General features: G+C 47.9%; 1 protein-coding gene across 1 annotated transcript; it reads left to right on the top strand.

Moving 5' to 3' along the window:
* The first annotated feature begins 1,640 nt into the window (after positions 1-1,640).
* Positions 1,641-16,292, top strand: CNMD (chondromodulin). The gene is made up of 7 exons (XM_074155752.1): positions 1,641-1,712; positions 2,305-2,439; positions 4,911-5,051; positions 7,687-7,800; positions 10,708-10,861; positions 12,008-12,210; positions 16,077-16,292. The coding sequence occupies exons 1-7, from the start codon at positions 1,641-1,643 to the stop codon at positions 16,290-16,292; spliced, it is 1,035 nt and encodes a 344-aa protein (XP_074011853.1).
* The last annotated feature ends 5,220 nt before the right edge of the window (positions 16,293-21,512 follow it).

The raw sequence follows: 21,512 nt of genomic DNA on the forward strand, positions 1-21,512 counted from the left end.
TAAGTTCTCCCCTCAGCCTTCTCTTCTCCAGGCTAAAGAGCCCCAGCTCTTTCAGCCTTTCCTCATAAGGGAGATGCTCCAATCCCTTAATCATCTTAATTGCCCTACGCTGGACTCTCTCCAGTAGTTCCCTGCCTCTCTTGAACTGGGGAGCCCAGAACTGGATGCAGTATTCCAGGTGTGGCCTCACCAGTGCAGAGTAGAGGGGGAGAATGACCTTCCTCGACCTACTGGCCGCACTCTTCCCTATGCAGCCCAGGATCCCATTGGAGGGAGGTTATCCTCCCCTCTTTGCTCTGCCCTGGTGAGACCATGTCTGAAGTACTGTGTCCAGTTCTGGGCTCCCCAGTCCAAGAAAGGAACTACTGGAGAGAGTCCAGCGGAGGGCTACAAAGATGATCAAGGGAATGAAGCACCTCTCTTATGAGGAAAAACTGAGGGACCTGGGTCTGTTTAGCCTGGAGGGGACTGAGAAAGGATCTCATCAATGCTGCCACCGCCTCCAGTACCATTGCCTGTCTGGGTAACTGGGGCTGGGCCACTGAGCAGGCAGGGCAAGGAACAACCCAGACATCCCTCCTTCACGCTCTTTTTGCAGTTGGTATTTTTTTCCTCTCCTTCCAGCCTTACCAAGGATACTCTGCTCCGTGTTTGACAATGTCTGTCCCGAAGGGGTCCGGTGCTGTTTATTTTCCAGCATCTGAGAGCGCCCACACAGACACATGTACGTGCAGGTATGTACAGCCAGGGGGTCCACATGGTGTATGAAGGAAACACAGACGTGGATAAACACACAGACAGACACAGACAGCCAGCTGTAGCCCTTAAAAGCTTCCCATGGACAATATCAGAAGGAGCAAACAGATGCAGATGAACACCGGTTCCAACCCAAATTCCTATGCTCCTACTACACTTTAGGTGCTCAAAAAAACCACCCAACTGAGCGTCATGATGACAGGAAACGGAAGAAATCCCACAGATACGTCCATTTTAGAGGTCAAGTCGCACGGTATCCATGACCTTCCTCAAGGAAAAGACGAAATTAACCCCCAACCTCCCCCCCCTTCCCCCGTGCTTTGCTCCCACCGATCCTGCGGGGCTCAGTTGGAGGCAGGGCTGTTGGCCTGTGCCAGGGACGGGGGTGTTTCGCGGAGCAGTCACGGAGCAGCAGCTTGTCAGCTCCAGCGCCTGCGAATTCCTGAGGCAAGTGGTAAAAAAAAAAAAAAAAAAGCACTTAAAGTCCTGTTTCTATTTTAAAAGCTGCTTTTTACGACGGCCGCCTGTCTGTCGGGGCACTTCTCTCCCCCAACGGCATCGGGGGGGTCGGAGGGGGGGGGTATCCCCTACACCCTCCTAACTTGCCCATCTCCAAAGCTGGAGACAAGCCCCGGGGGTGGTGGGGTGGGGGTACAGGGGCTGGGCTGGGGCGGGGGGTCGCAGCCCTGGGAGCCGCTGGGCAGCTCAAGGGGCTCATTGTGCCCGGGAAGGGGGGCGGTCCTGACCCCCCCTCCCGGCCAGGGCCGGGGCGGGCCGGGGCGGTGCTGCCCCCCGTCGGGGCCGGGGCTGGGGCCGGGGCCGGGGCCGGGGCCGGGAGCGGGGCGGCGGCGGAGCCCGGGGCAGCTCTCCCTCCCGCGGCAGCCATGGCAGAGGGCTCCGAGAAGGTGCCCATCGCCCGAGCGGGGCCCGACGATGTGGAGCAGTGCTTGCCCCCCGTGAGTGCTGCCGGGCGGCACCGAGCGGGTCGGGTCGGGGTGGGATGGGATGGGACAGGACGAGACAGGATAGGATAGGATGGGTCGGGACGGGACGGGACGGAGTGGGTCGGGATAGGACGGATGAGATGGGTCAGGACGGGACAAGACGGGACGGGACCGAGTGGGTCGGGATGTTGTGGGTCGGGATAGCATGGACGAGGTGGGTCATGACGGGACGGGACGGGATGAGTCGGGATCGGACAGAGAGAATCGGTTCGGGATGGGATGGGATGGGATGGGTCGGATCGCGACAAAACGGGTCGGGTCGGGTCGGATCGGATCAGAACCGAACAGATCGTATCGGCTCCGATCAGGATGGATCGCATGAGAACCGAAAGGGTCGGGTCGAGCAGCACCGGGATGCGGAGAAACAAAGGGGTCAGGTCCTGACGCCGTCGTCCGCACGTCCGGGCCGGGTCGGGTCCGGTCTTGAAGAGGGGGGGCGGGGGGGCGGGGGGTTCCATGGCGGGGGTCCTTGCCGGGCTGGGGGTCTAGTTTCTGCCGGCCGGGGGGCGTCCCTGCCCCGCAGCCAGCACCGTGCTCTCCGCAGGCGTACGCGGCGGCGGCGCCCCCCGGGCCGGGGCGGCTGCTGAAGGCGGGGGCCGCCGTGCTGATCGCCGGAGCCCTCCTGCTGCTGGCCGGGGCCATCGGCGCCTTCTACTTCTGGAAAGCCACCGAGCGGCAGGTGAGGGCGGGCGGCCGCCGAGCCTGGAAGAGCATCCTCACGTCGGGACGGGGTGGGGGCTTTTCGAGCCGGTTTCATGTGAGAAGAGGCAGAGGCTGGAAACTTTCTTTGCGAGGGCGATAAAGAGGTCTTTAAGTAGATCTTTATTTTCTCCATGCTTTAAAAAAAAACCAAACAAACAAAACAAAAAAAAAAAACCGAAACACCACCCACCCCCCAAAACCCCTCCATAATCACTATCTTTACTGGCTGTTCGGATGGAGCCTCGTGGAAGCACCTTTATTAATGAACCTGAAACGTATCTTTGAGAGCACAGACGCTACATTGATTTCTGCTCGCAAATCCTCAGCAAACTCAAACCCCAACAAGTCCCCAGGGATTCACATCCTGGGCAAACTCCAGCTGTCAGGACAAAAAAAGCATTGAAAGGGGTAAATTCCTTTTTCACATCATCTGCATTCCTGGTCCAGATCCTACCTGGACCCTCAAATATGTAATGCTATATTTAACCCATTAATAGGCACCATTATTTCACGCTGGTGGTTTGTATGACTGTGCATACACATAAGCATTTACGGTTAGCAGCTGTGGAGCGATTTTAAAAGTCATGATAAGTTTTATTATTTACATTTTCTTGGGGTACAGGAAAAACCCTATGTGCAAAGAACAAAACCAATCAGTTTAGGAACCAAACTTCAGAGCACTACAACGTGTTTAAATGTTAACTTTTCTTTCTGTTTACATAAGATTCAGGTTTAAAACATATTTGAAATACGATGGTACACACATGAACGTAACTTGCTCTGTAAGTGCAATTAGTATCTCTGAATTTACTTTGGAAGAAGCTTTGTACCGCCTCCAGCCCAGCGCTAGTCCCCATCAAGGAGAGCCTTGTGCGAATCCCAGCAGCCAGAGCAGAGGTCCCTCTGTGAGATACACCCGTCACAGAGGGATAATTCACATAATCAGAAAGCACAAGGTTTTACACCAAAAAGACAGGACACGTTGCTGACCCCTGGGACGTGCTGTAGAGCCATCTGCTTCTCTTGGCTTTTGAAAAGGGGGAGAGACTGCAACAGGGAGGTAGGCAGGGAGAGGGTACAGCATATTCAGTTCTGCCCGGGTGGGTGCATTTGTGGAATGCAGGACAAAGTTTCCCTTTTTTTATTGCTCCTGTCATCTAAATTCTGCTTTGCAAAATGTGTCACATTCATAGCTGTCATTAAGCTTCGAAGTTGATCTCCAAGTGAAGAGTGAAGACACTGGGAAAGCTTAGAGTTATTTTCCAAGCTGCTTTCAAACTCAGAAAGCTACACTTGATTTGGAAATGTTTAGGAAGCAACTGTAGAAATTATATTTAGGGTCATTCATTAAAAAAAAAAAAAAGGTATTTTTATTTTAAACCTTTAAATTTTCCCATAAGTAATAAGGGAAACAAAGTCTCAACTCTAGCTCAGTCCCTAGCAGGGGAGACCATGTACACTGGTCCAGTTTTATGGACCACGTTCAACAGGAGTCCTAGACAGCCAAGAACATGAGGCTGAATCTGTATAGCTGAGAAACCATAAATCTTTAGCACCTCAGACTTTCCTGATCGAAGGTGAGAGAAGAAGAAATTTGTCTCTAGCTGTCAGCGTAAATTTTTCATTAAAATGCTGTAAGGCTTTTTTAAGACCAAAAGTAAACTGCTTGTGCAGCACTTTCAGCAGAGCTGCACAAGAGAATCACAAAACTCCTCCACAGATTGTGGTCCTCCAGCAAATACAAACCACGCTGCAGCTTTCCTCGTTGAAAATAGGGTAAGAGCAAATACGCTGACAAGGAAAATACGAGTCTATCCAACTTCACATCCAATTTAAACAAAGTTCACATCCATTACAAGCTAGGAAGCATGTTCATATTCAAGAGGAACCCGTTTTCCTGTGCCTCAGCAGAACATCCTAAGAGATAAATAAGGGTTGGCCTCCTTCAGAGTAGGATGCTCGCTCCTACTCTCCCTCTGGGAATCATGCCAGCATAAGAAGTGATTCCTAAAATATGACCTAGAAGAAGGTTTTTAATCAGAGTGAGCCTGGATGTGAACTCGCCCCACATATTGTTTTTGAAGTAAAACTGTGAGTGGTCCTTGGAGGAGGAACCTCAAGAGGTCTCTAGTCCTACCCGCTGCTCAGAGCAGGGACAGCTGTGGGGTCAGAGCTGGTTGCTCAGGGCTTTATCCAGTCGGGCCTTGAAGACTTTCAAGGGTGGAGACTGCACAACCTCTCTGGGCAACCTGCTCTGCTGCTGGCCTGCTCCAACGGTGAAGTGTTGCAGTGGGGTGGTGGTGGTTGCTGGAGGGTTATCAAATGCCTACAGAAATAAAAGTTAGGAGCTGAACAGGGTTATGACAGTCAGATTGACCCATCGCCTGGTGTAGGAGGAAGGCAATAAGCAATTGCTGACATGTGCTACTGCTCTTTTATCAATTTCAGGTGTACAATGTTCACTATACTATGAGCATTAATGGAAAAGTACAAGATGGATCGATGGAAATAGATGCTGGAAACAACTTAGAGACATTCAAAACGGGAAGTGGGAGTGAAGAGGCTGTTGAAGTTCATGATTTTCAGATTGTAAGTACCACCATCCGTGGCATTCGTATAACATGTTCCAGTGCTGACCTCTAAGGATACCCTGCCCTGACCCAACCTCTCTGCCCCAGGGGTCTCGGGTTCCAGCCCCCAACTAGCTGGAACCACAAACATCCACACTCTCATGGCTTGCTTTCACAGCAAGACAGACAGTTTCCTCCAAAACAAAGTCTAAGTGCCTTTTGGGGATAGGCTGATGCCAGGTCGCGCTCTGGGAAGTGGTATGGATTAGGCTGCATCAGGTTTGGCTCCATGTAGCACTTTGCATTTTCAAACCATTGAACACAGCTGCAACATGTGCCCTTGGGGTCTTGCTAGAAAAATGTTCTTGGAGGCTGTGACACAGCCCCTGCATGATTTTGTATGATTTGAACCAAAAAAACCACACAACCCCTCCGAAAATATCCCTATTTTAGGAGCACAGCGTCAACATAGTAAGCCGGGTAGATGCCAGGAGAGACCACCATACAGCACTGGACCTGGGCATCACTCTCTGCCCCGAGATCATGGGTGGGAGCTGCTCTCCACAGCTTGGCCTGGGTTCCTCCCCAGGGGAGAGGATGGCGGCATTTAGCACAGCTTATGCATCCGTGCACTAAATGCACCCACTTGGGCTGACAGCAAACACACTGGGGTAGCCCAGGGGCTTGGCTGCGGCAGCTCAACACTAACAGAGCTCAGACTAACAGATGCCCAGTCTCAGCAGAGCTCAGCAGCTCAGACAGAGCGGTTCACTGAGCTGTACCACCTCTGAGCTACTAAAGGCACATCCATGTGATGTTGCAGAAACCTGTTTGCAGGGCCCAGACCCTGCAATTAACCTTCTCAGGTGTGAAACACTCAACTTCAGAGGTAAGTCCTCTGTAAGTCAAATCAGCACTTAAAATAAAGATGCTGCTGTCAGAAAGACTTGCCCAGGCCTTCTGGAGCAGCCCCTTTCCACTTGCTGAATCTAAAAAGGTGAGGAAATTCAGCTCCTTGCCTTCTCAGCAAGTACAAACAAATTGACTCCAGGAGACCCAGGACTTTCCTGACAGCTGCAGCTCAGCCTTCATGAAATTCTCGTTAACATCACCACGGCAACATTATATTAGCAGCTGAATAAGGGCACCCACAACAAGGTCTCCTCGTTTGCCTTCACCATTCCACACCTGCACAAAAGCACCAGCCCACTGGAGAGACGCGGAATTGACATCGCCTCCATGCGTGCTGCTGGTAAGCTCAGGTCAGAAATCAGCTCCCAACACCGACCAGCTGAAGACACCTCCCAGGGACTGTGCCCACGGGTAATTACAGCGGGCAGGGGACAGGCTCAGCCAGAGCACAGGGATGCTGCCAGTCGGGTTTTGAGCCAAGAACGCACATAAAGGAGAAAGAAATTGAAGAGATGCACTTCCAGCAGCCAGGCATTTACATTAGCAGCTTTGGATTGACTGGCACCGCTCCAAGGATTGCACGGTCGGTGAAGACTTGGATTTGGCAATATTAGGATGCTCCTCGCACGCTTGGTGCACCACAAAGTCTCATTCCCCTGCGCACTCATCCCTGCACTGCCATCCCCTCCCTCACCACTTTAGAATTAGTCATTTTGGTTTGATGAGCATCTGTCCAGATGCACAGGACTTGCAGGCACACAGGATGAGGCTCAGGTGCCTCAGTACTGTCCATCTCAAGCCCCATTAGATGCCTACAGTATCTATGGTGCCCATACCAGGCAGATGAGAGGGACTGTGATGACACCCATGCCCCCCTGCCCTGGCAGCTCGAGGTTGGGCAGAAATCCAGCATCTCTCAAATGGCACTAGATATTTATATTTAGGTGGTTGAATGGAGCTCATGCAACCCTATGAAAAACATGCAGATTTTGCCACCTACAAGAAAACACCTGAATTCACAACATAAAGGAGAGCTCTTTTACAGGTATCCCAAAACCTACAGCAAAAACACGGAAACTACAGACAAGGTTCTGCTGCGCGAGTGTTGGTACCCAAGGTGCCAGCATAGGGCTGTGGCAGATACAACCCTGGACTTGCAGGAGACCTTGCAGCCCCCTGGAGATGCTGAGATACCCTTTCTCTTGCTTAAAACTAGACATCCCTGGTTCAGGCAACTGCATTTCACCCTCGGAGGCCAGACAAAAGAAGTCCCACACACAGATTTCTGCACCGAATTCCCTGTCACGAGCTTCCCTTTGCTGTCACAGCCACTTATGTGGATAAATTGAACCCAGCTGCCCCCACATTTTTGTTAAGTCTGTGTCATAAAGGTACCACACCGCCAGCTAACACAAATTTCGAGGCTGCCTACGTTGGGTGCTAAGTTACGGTTCAAATCGTGTCAATTAATTCCTTAACAGAGCTACTTCAAGTAGCCTACAGCTGGCGTGGAGGCACTTATATAAAACACCCCCAATCCTTCAGAAACCGAGTGAAAACTTCTAGACCCATTTGACCAAAATCATAAAGCTAAACCCACGAGGGAAGAGTGGTTCATTGCATCTGGTTTTAAATAAGATTTAACCTTCAGACTGAAAACCCAGTGGCAACTTTAAGCGCTTTCTTGGGGGCGGTGGGGAGCTGGAGGGCTGCGTGCAACCGCCCGCCTTCTGCTTTTGCAGGGCATAACTGGAATCCGTTTTGCTGAAGGAGAAAAGTGTTACATCAAAGCTCAGCCAAAAGCTCACGTCCCCGAAGTTGATGCCATGACTAAAGCGAGCCTCTCCTCCGAGCTGGTAAGGGGCAATTTATTTATTTAAAAAAAAAAATAAAAATCTTTGTATGGAGAGGGGCTTAAAAGGGTATTTGAATATATATAAAAGTGACATACGAAAACCACTGAACCCGTAGAATGGTTAGAGTTGGAAGGGACATTAAAGATCATCTAGTTCCGACCCCCCTGCCATGGGCAGGGACACCTCCCACTAGAGCAGGTTTCTCAAAGCCCCATCCAGCCTGGCCTTGAACACTTCCAGGGATGGGGCCTCCACAACTTCTCTGGGCAACATAGAATGGTTTGGGTTGGAAGGGACCTTTAAAGCCATCTAGTCCGAACCCCCTGCAATGAGCAGTCATCAGTGGAGAGTTGAGGGCTCATTGACTGATTGCAAGGGGTCCCTGAAAGGTAAGAAAAGCAAGATTGGAGTCAGAGATGCCCTTATTGCTCTGCATCCAGGGGCATGGTGGGAAGACCGAGGGTTCTCGCCTCTCCCGAGGCAGGGGTCAGCTGCATGGCTGCAGACCGAGGCGTGGAGCAACCAGTGTTTAGCAGATCCACAGGAGACCTCAATGACAAGCACATCTGCCTGGGATCAGGCTGTGCACAAGGCTGGAAGGGAGAGCATGGAGGAAGCTGCTGCTTTAGTCAATGCAAAGAGAGACAGTGGTAGATCCCAGAAGATTTCTAGCAACACTCTTGAGCAGAAGCAGGGAGTCCACCACCCAATTCCTCTGAAATAGTCAATAAAGGGGAACTGTGGAAAACATTCTTGCAAAAATTCAGCTAACTCAGAAGAAATAATAGTTTAAAAAAATTAATAATTTGCCTTCTTAAATGGCATCAGACTTCATTTTAGGACATTGCGTTAACTAAATCTCATGGAATCTGCATCGCAACAACCACAAAAGCTGCAGTTTTCACCCAGATGCTGCCAAAACATCTCTTTACCTCACATCTGTAAAAAAGGCTATCACTTTAGGTGTGCAAAGCCTGAGTTTCCCAGAGCTCAGACCCCCAAACCCATTGCTCAGACAGGAGAGGCTCCACTGACTTGAGTACAGCTGAGCCTGGACACTGGTGGGGGCTCAGCCGCCAGCAGGAGATCACAGGAGATCCACAACCCCTTTCCCTGGGTTCACGCCTCTCCAGAGAAAATAAGAGGAGATAAAATTATTGGAAAAGAGGCATCATTAAGGCTCCACCTGCCTGCAATGCTGCTGTGATTACCGAATAGGAAAAAGGCGTCTCTCAATCCAATCAGCAAGGCACCAGCAATGTTACAAAGGTCCCTGAAGTTGGTGAGATTTTCCCCATGATGGGGAAGAGATCTTGCCCAAATTCCAGGCAGGGACCTAGATCTTTCCCACCTTGCCCTATTTTAAAGGCAGGCTGGACTTCTTGACTTCAGTAGCACTATTGCCTAAAGTCAAGGTTTCATTTTTTCATCTTTTTGTAGGAATAAAGTCATAATCCTGAAGACGTTGTCCTAAAATAGTCAAAAAGTTATTTCTAATCTTCCACCTGGCTACAGAATACCTATTGCCATCTCCAAAGATGCATCACCCACACAACCCCTGCAACACATCATACGCACCAAGGCCAAACCAAGCAGCCAACTTAATGCTGCCATTGGGATATGAACCTTTGCCTGTTGCTCGACTTTCCAGCTTAGATGCATGATGGGAATGGCAAAGTAGTATTTCTTTTTCTAGAGCGAGCCCCCTCTCTGATACATATGTATATTTTCTTACAACATGTATCATAACCAACACTGCCTATAAAAATGGTCAATTTAAATAAGCTTTTAGAGTTGCCCGAACTCCGTCTGCTCGCAAGTCAGGATCACCTCGAACAGAAACAAAGGATATTTTTATTTCTGAAAATTAGATTCAGATATTTCTGATGCTGATAAAAGCTTAAGTGGAAGAATATAAATAAAGAGCACTTCTCACTAGACAGATTGGATAGCAAACTTAAATGACTTGAGACCTACAAAAGAAATCAATAAACACATTAAAGGAACAGCAACTCGACGGAATAAATTGATCTAGTCAGTTATATAACAAGTTTTGATGACTTTTATGGAAGCAATTTAGAATTTTAACTTTGAAATCATACTGGTTTTCATGATTCACAAGTTGGTTTTCTTTTAATATTTCACTGTTGCTATAAAATACTTACACATTTTATGTAAAATAATACTTTGAACTAACAACTTTAAAGAATCAATCACTGGCATTTTCCTACATTACTTTGAAGATATGAACCAAAAACCTGCAGGGTACACTTCAAAAAGGCAGGCTCCTTTAACTTGCACTTCAAGCTTTTGGTCAATTGAATTGCTTTCACCAAACGAGACCTTTAATCAGAGCGATCACGTTGCCTTAAAACTGGAAGCCTGAGCAGTTCTCAAGCTATAATCCTCTCTAAAGCTTTTGAACAAGACTTATTTTTTTTTTTATTATTTCCCCCTATTGTAAATACAGTTATCTCTTGGGAATACATCAAATGAGAACGGGGCATGATAAAAGATGAGAGTCTTGATTTTGGCTGGCGTATTTCATCGCTGCTCTGCTGAAAGTGGTAAAATCTTCACAGTTTCTACCACTTGAAAATCCGGCGCTTCGGGCTGAAAGATCTCCCAACACCTGGTCCTTGTACATGGGGCAAAAGCCTTCCAAGAGAGAGACGGGTGAAATTTCAGCCCCAGCAAAACTGACAGTAGCTTTGCCATTCATTTCAGTGGTGGCAACCTTTACTCGGGCTTTGGCTCGGTGCAATGGGTTCACACTCATGAAATAACGAGGATGCTGGGTATTAGCCGCAGCGGCTGATTATACAGCTTGATGCTCGCAAATTAGCAGGAAGGAGGCACACGACTGTTCACTGAGCTGGCAAAGGATTTGTGCTCTTCTATTTGCAGGAAGATGAAATCATGCCTGTGAGATTTGATGAAAACTCCCTTATCTGGGTGGCTGCAGACGAGCCTATCAAGCATAACAGTTTCCTAAGCCCCAAAATTTTAGAGCTTTGCGGGGATCTTCCAATTTTCTGGCTGCGACCAACATATCCCAAAGGTAACGCTTCTTTTATTTGAAAAGTGTGTTATCCCTCCCTTCATCTAAGGGCCTTCCCCAAAGCAGGTTTGCCACCAAGACTTGCACACCCAGGTAACCAGGATCCTTTCCTCCCTTGCCCAGCCTGTCTTCCCAAGCCCTTGAGGGTTGATGCCAAGATTGCAAGTTTGGAGTTTATCCACGCTTCCTAGACATTTTCCGCATTTGTATTTCCTGAGACAATTTGTGTAGCCTGCGTGGGTGACTTACTATGAGACGAAACATCTCCAGAGAGGTCAGCCTCCTTCTACAGAAGGAGAAGACAATGGCTTAAACTAGCCCCCAAAACATTTAGGCAGCTGACACCATGTAGCAGGAACAGTACACCTGGCAAAGACTTGAGGAATATCAAGCTCCTGATCTGGGACCGCAGTCTGTCCTGTTTCCTACCCTGCTTCTCCAGAGGATTTCAGTGGAGCAGAAGGATGAGATGCTTTAGGTAGGCAACTGGAAGATGAAGTTTATGAGGTCCTGGGGGCAGTTGCAGGACTGAAGTACTCCCACCACACACAGCCAAGCTTAGCAAAAGGTGTTCAGGAGTCACCAGGGAGGCGGCAACTTCTCCAGGTAACTTCCAGGCCTGGGAGGAGATGAGAAGGCTTGAAAAGATTTAACTCCTCCTTAGTCCAGTTAATATTGGAACACTCAAACAGGGTGGGAGAAAAAAAAAAAAAAAAAAGAAGAAAAGAAACCCCACCACATTTTAGACCGCCTGTCGATCCAAACTGCCCATATTCTCCACTTTTTTATGACCTTGTGTATCCCACTGGGCAAAGAGCAGTATCAAAGGTGTCCAGAAGCTGTTTCCACTAGTTTCGCTAGCTGGCCTTGGGAGCAGGGCACCAGCCTGTCATAAAAGCACTTCAAAAAAGAAAAAAAAACAGATGCGTATGACCAGTCTTGCTAGTGCTGGCAACTGCTGCCAAGTTAACACCAGTGACCACAGGGTGGGTCAAAAAAAAACCCAAACAACCAAATCTCCTCACACCCTTTTTGCCTAAAGGGGAAAAAGAAATCTCAAAGAAATCACCAACACCTTAAATAGCATGTGGACAGATACAAGGATGGGCTGAAGATGAGATTATCCTCCTGTGATTATTTCCTCAGATAACCAAAGGAGAGAAATGAAGAGAAGCAAACGCCAATCAGAATCAAACTTTGATACGGAAGACTTGGAAGCTGCTATGGAAGAAGTAAACACTAGATCGCCCACCACACAGCTGACTCGAGAGCTTGGGCACCAATCTAATGAAACAGGGCCGATGGGACAAGAAACCGATGAAACGCTTAATCCAGACAACCCATATAATGTAAGTATTTGCATTTGCAATCTTTCAGAGCCCAAGATTGTTGTAGACAGGTAAATACTGGTGATGTGGGGTCTGTTTGTCTTTCTTTAATCTCCGCAGTCTTTGGCTGTCCAGCTTTTCTCCCAAAGTAGAGACTTGTAAAACACCTTATAAGAAGTTAAAAAAAGTCTTTCCCCAATCCTCTTCTCTCTCCCTCAACCCAGTCTTCATTAGACCTCAGTCTGCAACAAGCACAAGTGCCTGAGGTGGCAAGATTATGGCAATTGGTGCCAAGTGGGCACCACTTTTCAGGGGTCAGATCTATATGGTAGCAGCACTAGAGAGATCCAACAGGGATAGCACCATCTGGGAACAAACCAAAACTGCTCTTGATCAGACAGCAGCTGATCCTCATCAGGTACTGGCAACGTAAAGAGTCCAGTATGTAGAAACACAATTTGCACTCAAAAAGAATCATAGAATCACAGAGTCATGGAATGGTTTGGGTTGGAAGGGACCTTAAAGATCATGGAGTTCAAACCCCCCCTGCCCTGGGCAGGGACACCTCCCACCAGACCAGGTTGCTCAAAGTCCCATCCAACCTGACCTTGAACACTTCCAGGGATGGGGCATCCACAACTTCTCTGAGCAACCTGTTCCAGTGTCTCACCACCCTCACAGTAAAGAATTTCTTCCTAATACCTAATCTAGATCTACCCTCTTTCAATTTAAAACCATTACCCTTCATCCCATCACTCCACTCCCTGCCAGAGTCCCTCCCCATCTCTCCTGTAGGCCCCCTTCAGGTACTGGAAGGCTGCTATAAGGTCTCCCCGGAGCCTTCTCTTCTCCAGGCTGAACAACCCCAACTCCCTCAGCCTGTCTTCATAGGAGAGGGGCTCCAGCCCTCGGATCATTTTCGTGGACCTCCGCTGGACCCATTCCAACAGGTCCATGTCCATGTTGAGGACAAATTATTATCAGAAGTGACTACTACAGAGGAAAGCAGTAATTGGAAAGAGATTAGGTTTAGGCCAATTAAATCTGTTTTCTCAGCCTCTTCTCTATCAGAATAGACAGCCCCAGTCTAGCAAGCAGTTCACAGAGGAGAACCTGTTTGGAGACAGCAACGGTGGGTGGAGGATGAGAATTGTGAAAATTGTTCTCGCTCTTCAAAGCCACGGAAAAGAGCACAGGAGCCACCATGCTGAGTCCTAACACCTTTGCCGCGCTGCAGGAGACCCCACTCTACAGTAGGCACCTTCCAGTCTACTGCACCAGCGCCAGACAATTTACACCCACCACTTGGTGCAGCAGGAGCAAGTCATTTTAATACAACACTGTCACAAGATAAATGCCTCCATGCTTTGGAAGTAAGTCCCAGCTCCGACTTGACATTTATGCAACAGCAGGAGATCATTATACTGTGACAGCGTTCTGCCGAGTTGACATCCCTTAATTAAACTTAAATTAATCACTCCGAATAAAGTGGATCTAAATCGACTCTCTCACGAGGTCAGTAAAACAGCAGCGGCACTGGAATGTAACTTCTCCTCACAGCTACTAACGTGACCGTGTCCCAGGGGGTCCAAGCTGCCCTGTTTCTGGAGGGCAGCGGCAGAACAACCGCCGCGGGTCCCTTCTTCCAGCCAGAGGCACCCTGGGCCAAATGGAGAATGTCTCCTCAGATACGGTCACCAGAACTTCCCTCAGCCTGCATGGCGGGATTCACCTTCACGAGCAGTTACTGCGTAGATGCCTGTATCCAGGCTTTCTTTAGAGGCAGATTTTTAATTCAAAAGGACCACTAATTACACCATAGGATGAAAATGAATTCCCCCTAGAACTATTTCTCCGAGTGGACTCAGGACGATGAGCGCAGGTGCAGAAGGTCACACTGCAGATAACTGATATCAAGGTTGATGAATCAAACCTGCCCAAAGAAACACACCCTTCCTTGCTCTCGGGGTGGGGGGGAGCAGGAGGATTGGGGGGCAAATGACACCGAGCTGTCACTAGTGTCCTGTACAAGCTGTCACTTGCCCTGTACAAGACAAGAGACGGCACCTTTCCATGCCTCACCTTTTCGGTGTGCTGCTAGTTTTCTGCATGAAAAACGCTCAGGTAAAAGAGCTCAGTGTTACTCCAGCATTTGCTCTTCGCTGCTGCTTTTCTTGAAATAACACCAGTGGGAAAAGAACAAATGAGTTTCCAAAAGCAGAACGTCCAGGTTACTTTTTTCTCTCCCAGAAAGGAGGAAAGGAACTTGGAAGGGTGAAGGCAGTAGCAAGAGCTTGCTTTTACGTATTTTATGCGTGCCTTGCTCCATGTAACTCCTTACTGTCAGATACAGAACAGGCAGAATTCTCACTGTCCACAATGCACCTAAATGTGGCCGAGGGGGAAAAAAAAAACAAAACAGCAGGCTGAAAGACAAGGGAGAAATACTCAGAAAACTTCAGGGCAATGGCTTACTGAGTAATTCCCCGAGAATGCTGTATAAAGCATTTAAATACAAAAATTAAAACAAAACATTAAAAACACAGCATATGCTTCAGACATTGTCATCTACATAAAAGACCCAGACAACTGTCTTGACATCTTTTCGATCGCTAGTATTTTATTGGGAGTTTACTGCTTCTGGATCTTTTGCAAGCACCGTAGAAGAAAAATAATGAAGTTAGAGCTCCCTGTTGTTTCCTTCCATTTTACACACATGACTGCACCAATTCTACACTTCTACCAAACAGAGCTAGACAAAAAGAGAAAAAGAAAAATAAAGCAAGATGCATGGGTCAGTTAGTAGGAGTTGTGTTAACTTCAACAGGACCAAAATTTCAGTTTTTATCCTTTGTGGTGTTAACAGGAGCATGGGTATAGTTCGCTGAGAGCATTGGGATAGAACATAGAAATGTCTCAGTTGGAAGGGACCTTTAAGATCATCTAGTCCAACCATCAACCTAACTCTGATAAAAACACATCACTAAACCATGTCACTAAATACCTCCAGGGATGGTGCCTCAACCACTTCCCTGGGCAGCCCATTCCAATGTCTGATAACCCTTTCAGTGTAAAAATTCTTCCTAATATCCAATCTGAACCTCCCCTGGTGCAACTTGAGGCCATTTCCTCTTGTCCTCTCACCTGTGACTTGGGAGAAGAGACAGACCCCCACCTCTCTACAGCCTCCCTTCAGGCAGTTGTAGAGAGCAATAAGGTACCCCCTTCAGCCTCCTTTTCTCCAGGCTGAACAACCCCAGCTCCCTCAGCTGCTCCTCATAAGACTTGTGCTCCAGACCCCTCACCAGCTTCGTTGCCCTTCTCTGGACCCGCTCCAGCACCTCAATGTCTTTTTTGTGGTAGGGGGCCCAAGACTGGACACAGTACTGGAGGTGGGGCCTCACCAGTGCCGAGTATAGGGGGACGATCACCTCCTGAGTCCTCTTCACCACGCTGTTCCTGATACAGCCCAGAATGCTGTTGGCCTTCTTGGCCGCCTGGGCACACTGCTGGCTCATGTTCAGCCAACAGTCGACCAACACCCCCAGGTCCTTTTCTGCTGGGCAGCTCTCCAGCCACTCTGCCCCAAGCCTGTAGCGCTGCATGGGGTTGTTGTGACCCAAGTGCAGGACCCAGCACTTGGCCTTGTTGAACCTCATCCCGTTGGCCTTGGCCCATCGATCCAGCCTGTCCAGATCCTTCTGCAAAGCCTTTCTACCCTCCAGCAGGTCGACACTCCCACCCAACTTGGTGTCATCTGCAAACTTACTGAGGGTGCACTCAATCCCCTCGTCCAGATCCTTGATAAAGATGTTAAAGAGAACCGGCCCCAGTATCGAGCCCTGGGGGACACCACTCGTAATGACATGTACTATTTTACATTTCAGCAACTGGAAGGTGAAGGGATGGCTTTTGACCCCATGCTGGACCACCTGGGCGTGTGCTGCATCGAATGCAGACGGAGTTACACGCAGTGCCAGAGAATCTGCGAGCCCCTCATGGGCTACTACCCGTGGCCTTACAACTACCAAGGCTGTCGCACCGCCTGCCGAATCATCATGCCCTGCAGCTGGTGGGTCGCTCGCATCATGGGTGTCGTCTGAGGGGAAGAAGCATCCCAGATCCCTGACAAAATAAACGGGAAATGCAACGACGACAAACTGGTAACAGACTACAGCCAAAGCAGCAGTACCAATCCTGGCTTTTAAAAAAAAAAATCAAAAGTGTGTGTTACTGCACCGAAAGCAAAAAGTCAGATATTCTAACTGAAAACAAAAATTTTAAGTTAACATTCCATTAGCTTTACAAGTGACAAGGGTGTACTAGCACTTACTGAATTCGAAACCTAAGACATGCCCCAAAAAGACAATATGAAAACTTTGCTCACAAACTGGTTTAGCAGTCCAGAAGCTTGCTCGTAAATCCAAATTCAGCCTTTCATAACAAAACCCTCTCTTTCCAAGCTAGATGTGAAAATTTACGTCCAATTAGGCAACTAGCTCAACTTGTACCCTTGGGAGTACCTTTCATCCATGTAGCTTACTTAAATAAATCACAAGTTAAGTTGCTCCCTGTTGCTATTCAAACCGAGTTGCCCGGTCATTATGAATGGTTATAAACCAATTACAGCATACCTTTCCCACAAAGCTGCTCCAGGGGACCCGGGAAAGCGCATATTGTGCTAAATCGGAAACAAACGGCAGGAAAAGGGGGCTGCGGAAGGGGAATGTGCGTGGCCGCAGAATCAAAACCCTTCGCACATCCCAACATCAAAGAAACCCCAGCATCAAGAATCTTGTATCCACGATACCGCCGTAGTGTCTAACAAGTATCTGCTATCCAGCCACTACGGCAAAAGTATTTACAGGCAATTGCAGACCAAAGAGTCTCAAGACCCTTCAGAATCTACAACAGCCACTGTATTTATAAATCCTTGAACTAGACACTTTTGACACGAGATTACAACCCCTCTTTATTCCACATGGATAGCAGCCATCCATTCTAGCTCCTTGAGCTTCGCTGAAGCTAACCTCCCTTCCCTGCAAGAGAAACTGCTTACCAGTAAGGAGGGAAAAAAACAGAAAGAGGAAAAAAAAAAAAAAAAAAAACCAAACCAAGGTTTATAACCTCACCCCTTTTTTGCTTACTTGCAAAACTCTGTAATTACTGGGATTGATCCTATTACATATTAAATCTCTAAGGAAGGTACTAAGCTGAAACACTCACAAAGATGGAATGACTTAGGATTTCTAGCCTTGAAAAACAAAGACCAGAGTATCACACTGCCTTCATCCATACGATACACCTTGAACTCCACCATGGAGTTTATGGAGCGATCTGCATGGGCTTTAAACACAGAATGGTCCAATGTTTCTTAAAGTTCATTTTTCTGGAGCATTCATTTTTGTGACTAAACACCTCTTGAGATGTTGCAAGCCTCGTAATGTTATTAACACTGCGTGACACACAGAAAAGAGGAATTAATTTGACATAATCGTGGCTTAAAGAAAATAAAGACAACCTCATGTGGAATGCTAGACTGCGTATCTAAAACGCAAAGTGTTAAATGAGAATAAGATGAGAATAGAATTCAGTATTTTGCTCTAGTGTAGTGTTCTCCTGAATATAAACTTCACCTTCCCTTAATCTGAAGAACAGACTTGCTTTGAAATACTGAAATTAAAAACTTCTTAAAGTGGGATTTCAAGGCCTGTTAAATTTGAGTTTCTGCTTTTTAAAATGAAAAAGACCTTGATCATTATGTTGTTTTAGAAGTACATCATTCGTATGCTTAGAAAAGTTGGGTTTCCCTTTGTGTTTTGTTGTTGTTTTTTTTTTTTTTTTACCGCAGATTAAACAGATATATTAAAAAACGGCAGTCGCCTTCTGTGCTTTTTTCAATGTAGGAAGTGGAACGGTACCTTTACGTTCGTGCTCCAGAACTGGCTGGAGAGGGAAACAAGGGGGTCAGGAAGTGAAACATGGAAGGCAAAGAGAAGGAAATGTGACTGCATATATATATATGAACAAGACCGTTGCTGTCTTTTGCATCTAAGGCGATCCTGAGGCAACCCACGATTTGCGTCTCCCCGCATCCCCCCCCGCCGTAAAAAAAACTCCAAGCCTTCAGAAGATGCTAAAAACACAATCTTGTAGATGGTTTCCACATCTACACGTTCGTAACAAAATTAACGTTTCCTAAACAAAAGCTTGTATCAGGTTTTTGCGGTTTTTTTTTTCTATAGGCAGTCACAAAGCACGTAAGAAGTTAAAAAAAAAGCATCCTACTTGTGGGTGCGTTAAACTGTCACAATACAGGGCGTACGTCTCGAGAACTCTTCTGCCAAGAAAGCCCCGGCGATCACACGAGAAGCAGACACACGACGTACACGGTCTGTGACTGGTAAAATTGCTGGAACTACAATATTGCCTGAAGTACAACACAGAGGGCACGGAATTTATCCATTTCCAAAAGAAATGAAACAAAACGCCTTCCTCAACTCGCGCTTCAAGTAAGCAAATTTCTATTTACCTACATACTGCATTCAAAGAAGAAGAAAAAAAAAAAATATATCTTGCTGCAGCAAGGTTGAAAAATCTTCTTTAAGTGCAACATCTGGTGGCCCAGAGGAGGGCCACCAAAATGATCAGGGGGCTGGAGCACATTGAAGGCCAATCACATCCTGGGCTGCATCAAAAGAAGTGTTGCCAGCAGATCCAGAGAGGTGATTCTGCCACTTTGCTCTGGTGAGACCTCACCTGGAGTACTGTGTGCAGGTCTGGAGCCCTCAGTATAGAAAGGACATGGACCTGATGGAGCGGGTCCAGAGGAGGGCCACCAAAATGATCAGGGGGTTGGAGCACCTCTGCTATGAGGACAGGCTGAGGGAGCTGGGGTTGTTCAGCCTGGAGGAGGCTCCGGGGAGACCTAATAGCAGCCTTCCAGTACCTGAGGGGGGGCCTACAGGAAGGCTGGGGAGGGTCTGTTTACAAAGGCCTGCAGTGACAGGACGAGGGGCAATGGTTTTAAGTTGGAGAAGGGGAGATTTAGATTGGATATTAGGAAAAAGTTCTTTACTCTGAGGGTGGTGGAACACTGGAACAGGTTGCCCAGGGAGGTGGTTGAGGCCCCTTCCCTTGAGATATTCAAGGTGAAGCTCAACGAGGCCCTGGGCAACCTGGTCTAGTTGGGGGTGTCCCTGCTGACTGCGGGGAGGTCGGACTAGATGACCTTTGGAGGTCCCTTCCGGCCTGGACCAGTCTATGAATCTATGAATCTAATTTTGAAGGAAACGTTCTGAGGCGACATAGGAACGATAATATAAACCCAATGATCCAACAGTATGGAAAGACATAGCGATATACCCCGGAGCGGTGGCTCAGCCTACAGTTCTAGCTCTCCGCAGCCATCCTGTTCACCCCTGAAGAGCGTTTACTACCAACCTTAGAGACAAGTTTTCCACCGCCACCACAAATACAAACCCTTGCACGCTGAAGAGGTTACAGCGTGTCTGCTTTCGGGCGGGTGGGGAGAGGGGATGTTCCTGGAATCTGACCCCACGCTAGCAAAAATCAGTTCAAAACTTCCCTTTGGCCACAATTTAGGGGAGGAGGAAAGAAAGAGGGATGGGCTTGTCACCAACAGCATTTCCCAACCACAGGTGGGTGGATGTTAGAGCACCGTAATTCTACTATCCTTAATTACCCATGTGATTGCTTACTAGGAAGATTAGGACAGCAGAGCAGATTAAAGCAGGAAAAGGGGATAAATACAGGCTGCTGGAAAAGAGAAGGAAAACAGCCCACAAAGCCACGGGGTTATAAAGACTGAAAGTCAGTGATGGGAAGGCAGGAGGAGTCTCTCTTCTGCACCTACAGCCCCCTTTCTCCCCGCTTACAAGGAACGAAGCCCAGTCTCTCTCTTTTGTCCTTTTTGATATGGGAATCATCCTCCACTTTTATCTGCACTGAGAAAGTAAGATGCAGCTGAGGGGCATGGAAGGGGGGAGATCTGTCTTCTGCCTTCCATGTAACACTTCACCCCCGCTGCAGCATGAATAAATTCCAAGAAAGTTTCAGTGGAGAACGGACTGATCACTTTTTCCGTGCAGTGGGGAAAAAAAAAAACAGAAACAAAAAACCAAACACGTAGAGAAGCATAAAACTACAGTTGGCAAAGAACAGATGGTTGATTGGCACATTGGGGTGGACAGAATCTCTGCTCAGAAAGGGCAAAAGTCCGAGGGAACCAGCAGCACCACCATCTTCAGCTTCCGAGAGGCTCAACTGATCTTTTACAAACACCGCACGTATACCAAAGAAGAGAGAGGCAGCCTTTAGCTACAACAGACAGGCATCTTCTACGACCCCCAGAACAGTAGCAGAGCGTAATCCCATCTGCGGTATTAAATGGGAAAGCTACTATTCCCTCTTGCTGTCCCGTTCCCGTATTTGCAACAAGACTACAAATCAGAGCACCGAGATGAAACTGCCTGGGTCTTGTAGACAGTTCTATCTACAGATGACCAGGTGGCTTGGGAAAAAACAAAACAAAACCAACTCTCAAGAGAGGTTTGAACACAATTAAAACATCATCCCCTGTCCTCGCAGGCGGTTCTCTGCCTCCAGCAAACTCATCGCCAGTCCTGCAACAAATTCCACTCACCGTCTCTAGTCCCGAAGGAAATTCCCTTTGTCACCGGGTACCCTTCACAGCCTCTATTCGGCCTCCAAGCCCCCTGCTAGCTTTTCTCTTGACCTCCGGCTTCTGGAACCATTCCACACCTGTGCTTTGCCAAGAACAAAACATACACTGCTCACAAAGTTCATGAAGCACCTTCACGCCGACTTTATAGGGAAATTTTGCCTACTGCTTTAATCCAATCCCTTCCCACCAGAAAAAGAAACAACCTCCTCCCCAACCTCTCCCCCAATTCCACCCCCCGTAAGGCAACGCGGGCTGCCCGTTACTGGTTCACCTAAGTTCTAAGGCGGAACGCGCAGAGATTATCTGTCAGCGCCCATCAACACCCTGGAATTACGCTTAGACCTGCCAACTTGGCTTGCAGGATAGAGACGGACAGGGAGGTCTACCACTCCATCGCTACAAGTTTTAGCCCGAAGCTAAAGCATTACATTTGCATTACATATGCCTCAAGAGCACATAAGCAGCAACGCATTTTATTTCACTTTTTGCCTTAAGCCAAGTGAATCGAATCCTGAAGCAGCGAAACAGTACCCACTTAATGCAAGAATATACGGTGCTTATCTGACGAAATATTCCCATGGTCTTCCTGTAAGTGAAAGTAGACAGAAGAACCCCT

The sequence above is a fragment of the Numenius arquata genome, chromosome 1 (genome assembly GCF_964106895.1).
Source record: "Numenius arquata chromosome 1, bNumArq3.hap1.1, whole genome shotgun sequence".
Classification (NCBI taxonomy): Eukaryota; Metazoa; Chordata; class Aves; order Charadriiformes; family Scolopacidae; genus Numenius; species Numenius arquata.

Coding starts and splice junctions, on each gene's coding strand:
- CNMD (XM_074155752.1), top strand. CDS start 1,641: ATGGCAGAGGGCTCCGAGAAGGTGCCCATCGCCCGAGCGGGGCCCGAC. Junction 1,713..2,304: donor TGGAGCAGTGCTTGCCCCCC/GTGAGTGCTGCC, acceptor TGCTCTCCGCAG/GCGTACGCGGCGGCGGCGCC. Junction 2,440..4,910: donor GGAAAGCCACCGAGCGGCAG/GTGAGGGCGGGC, acceptor TATCAATTTCAG/GTGTACAATGTTCACTATAC.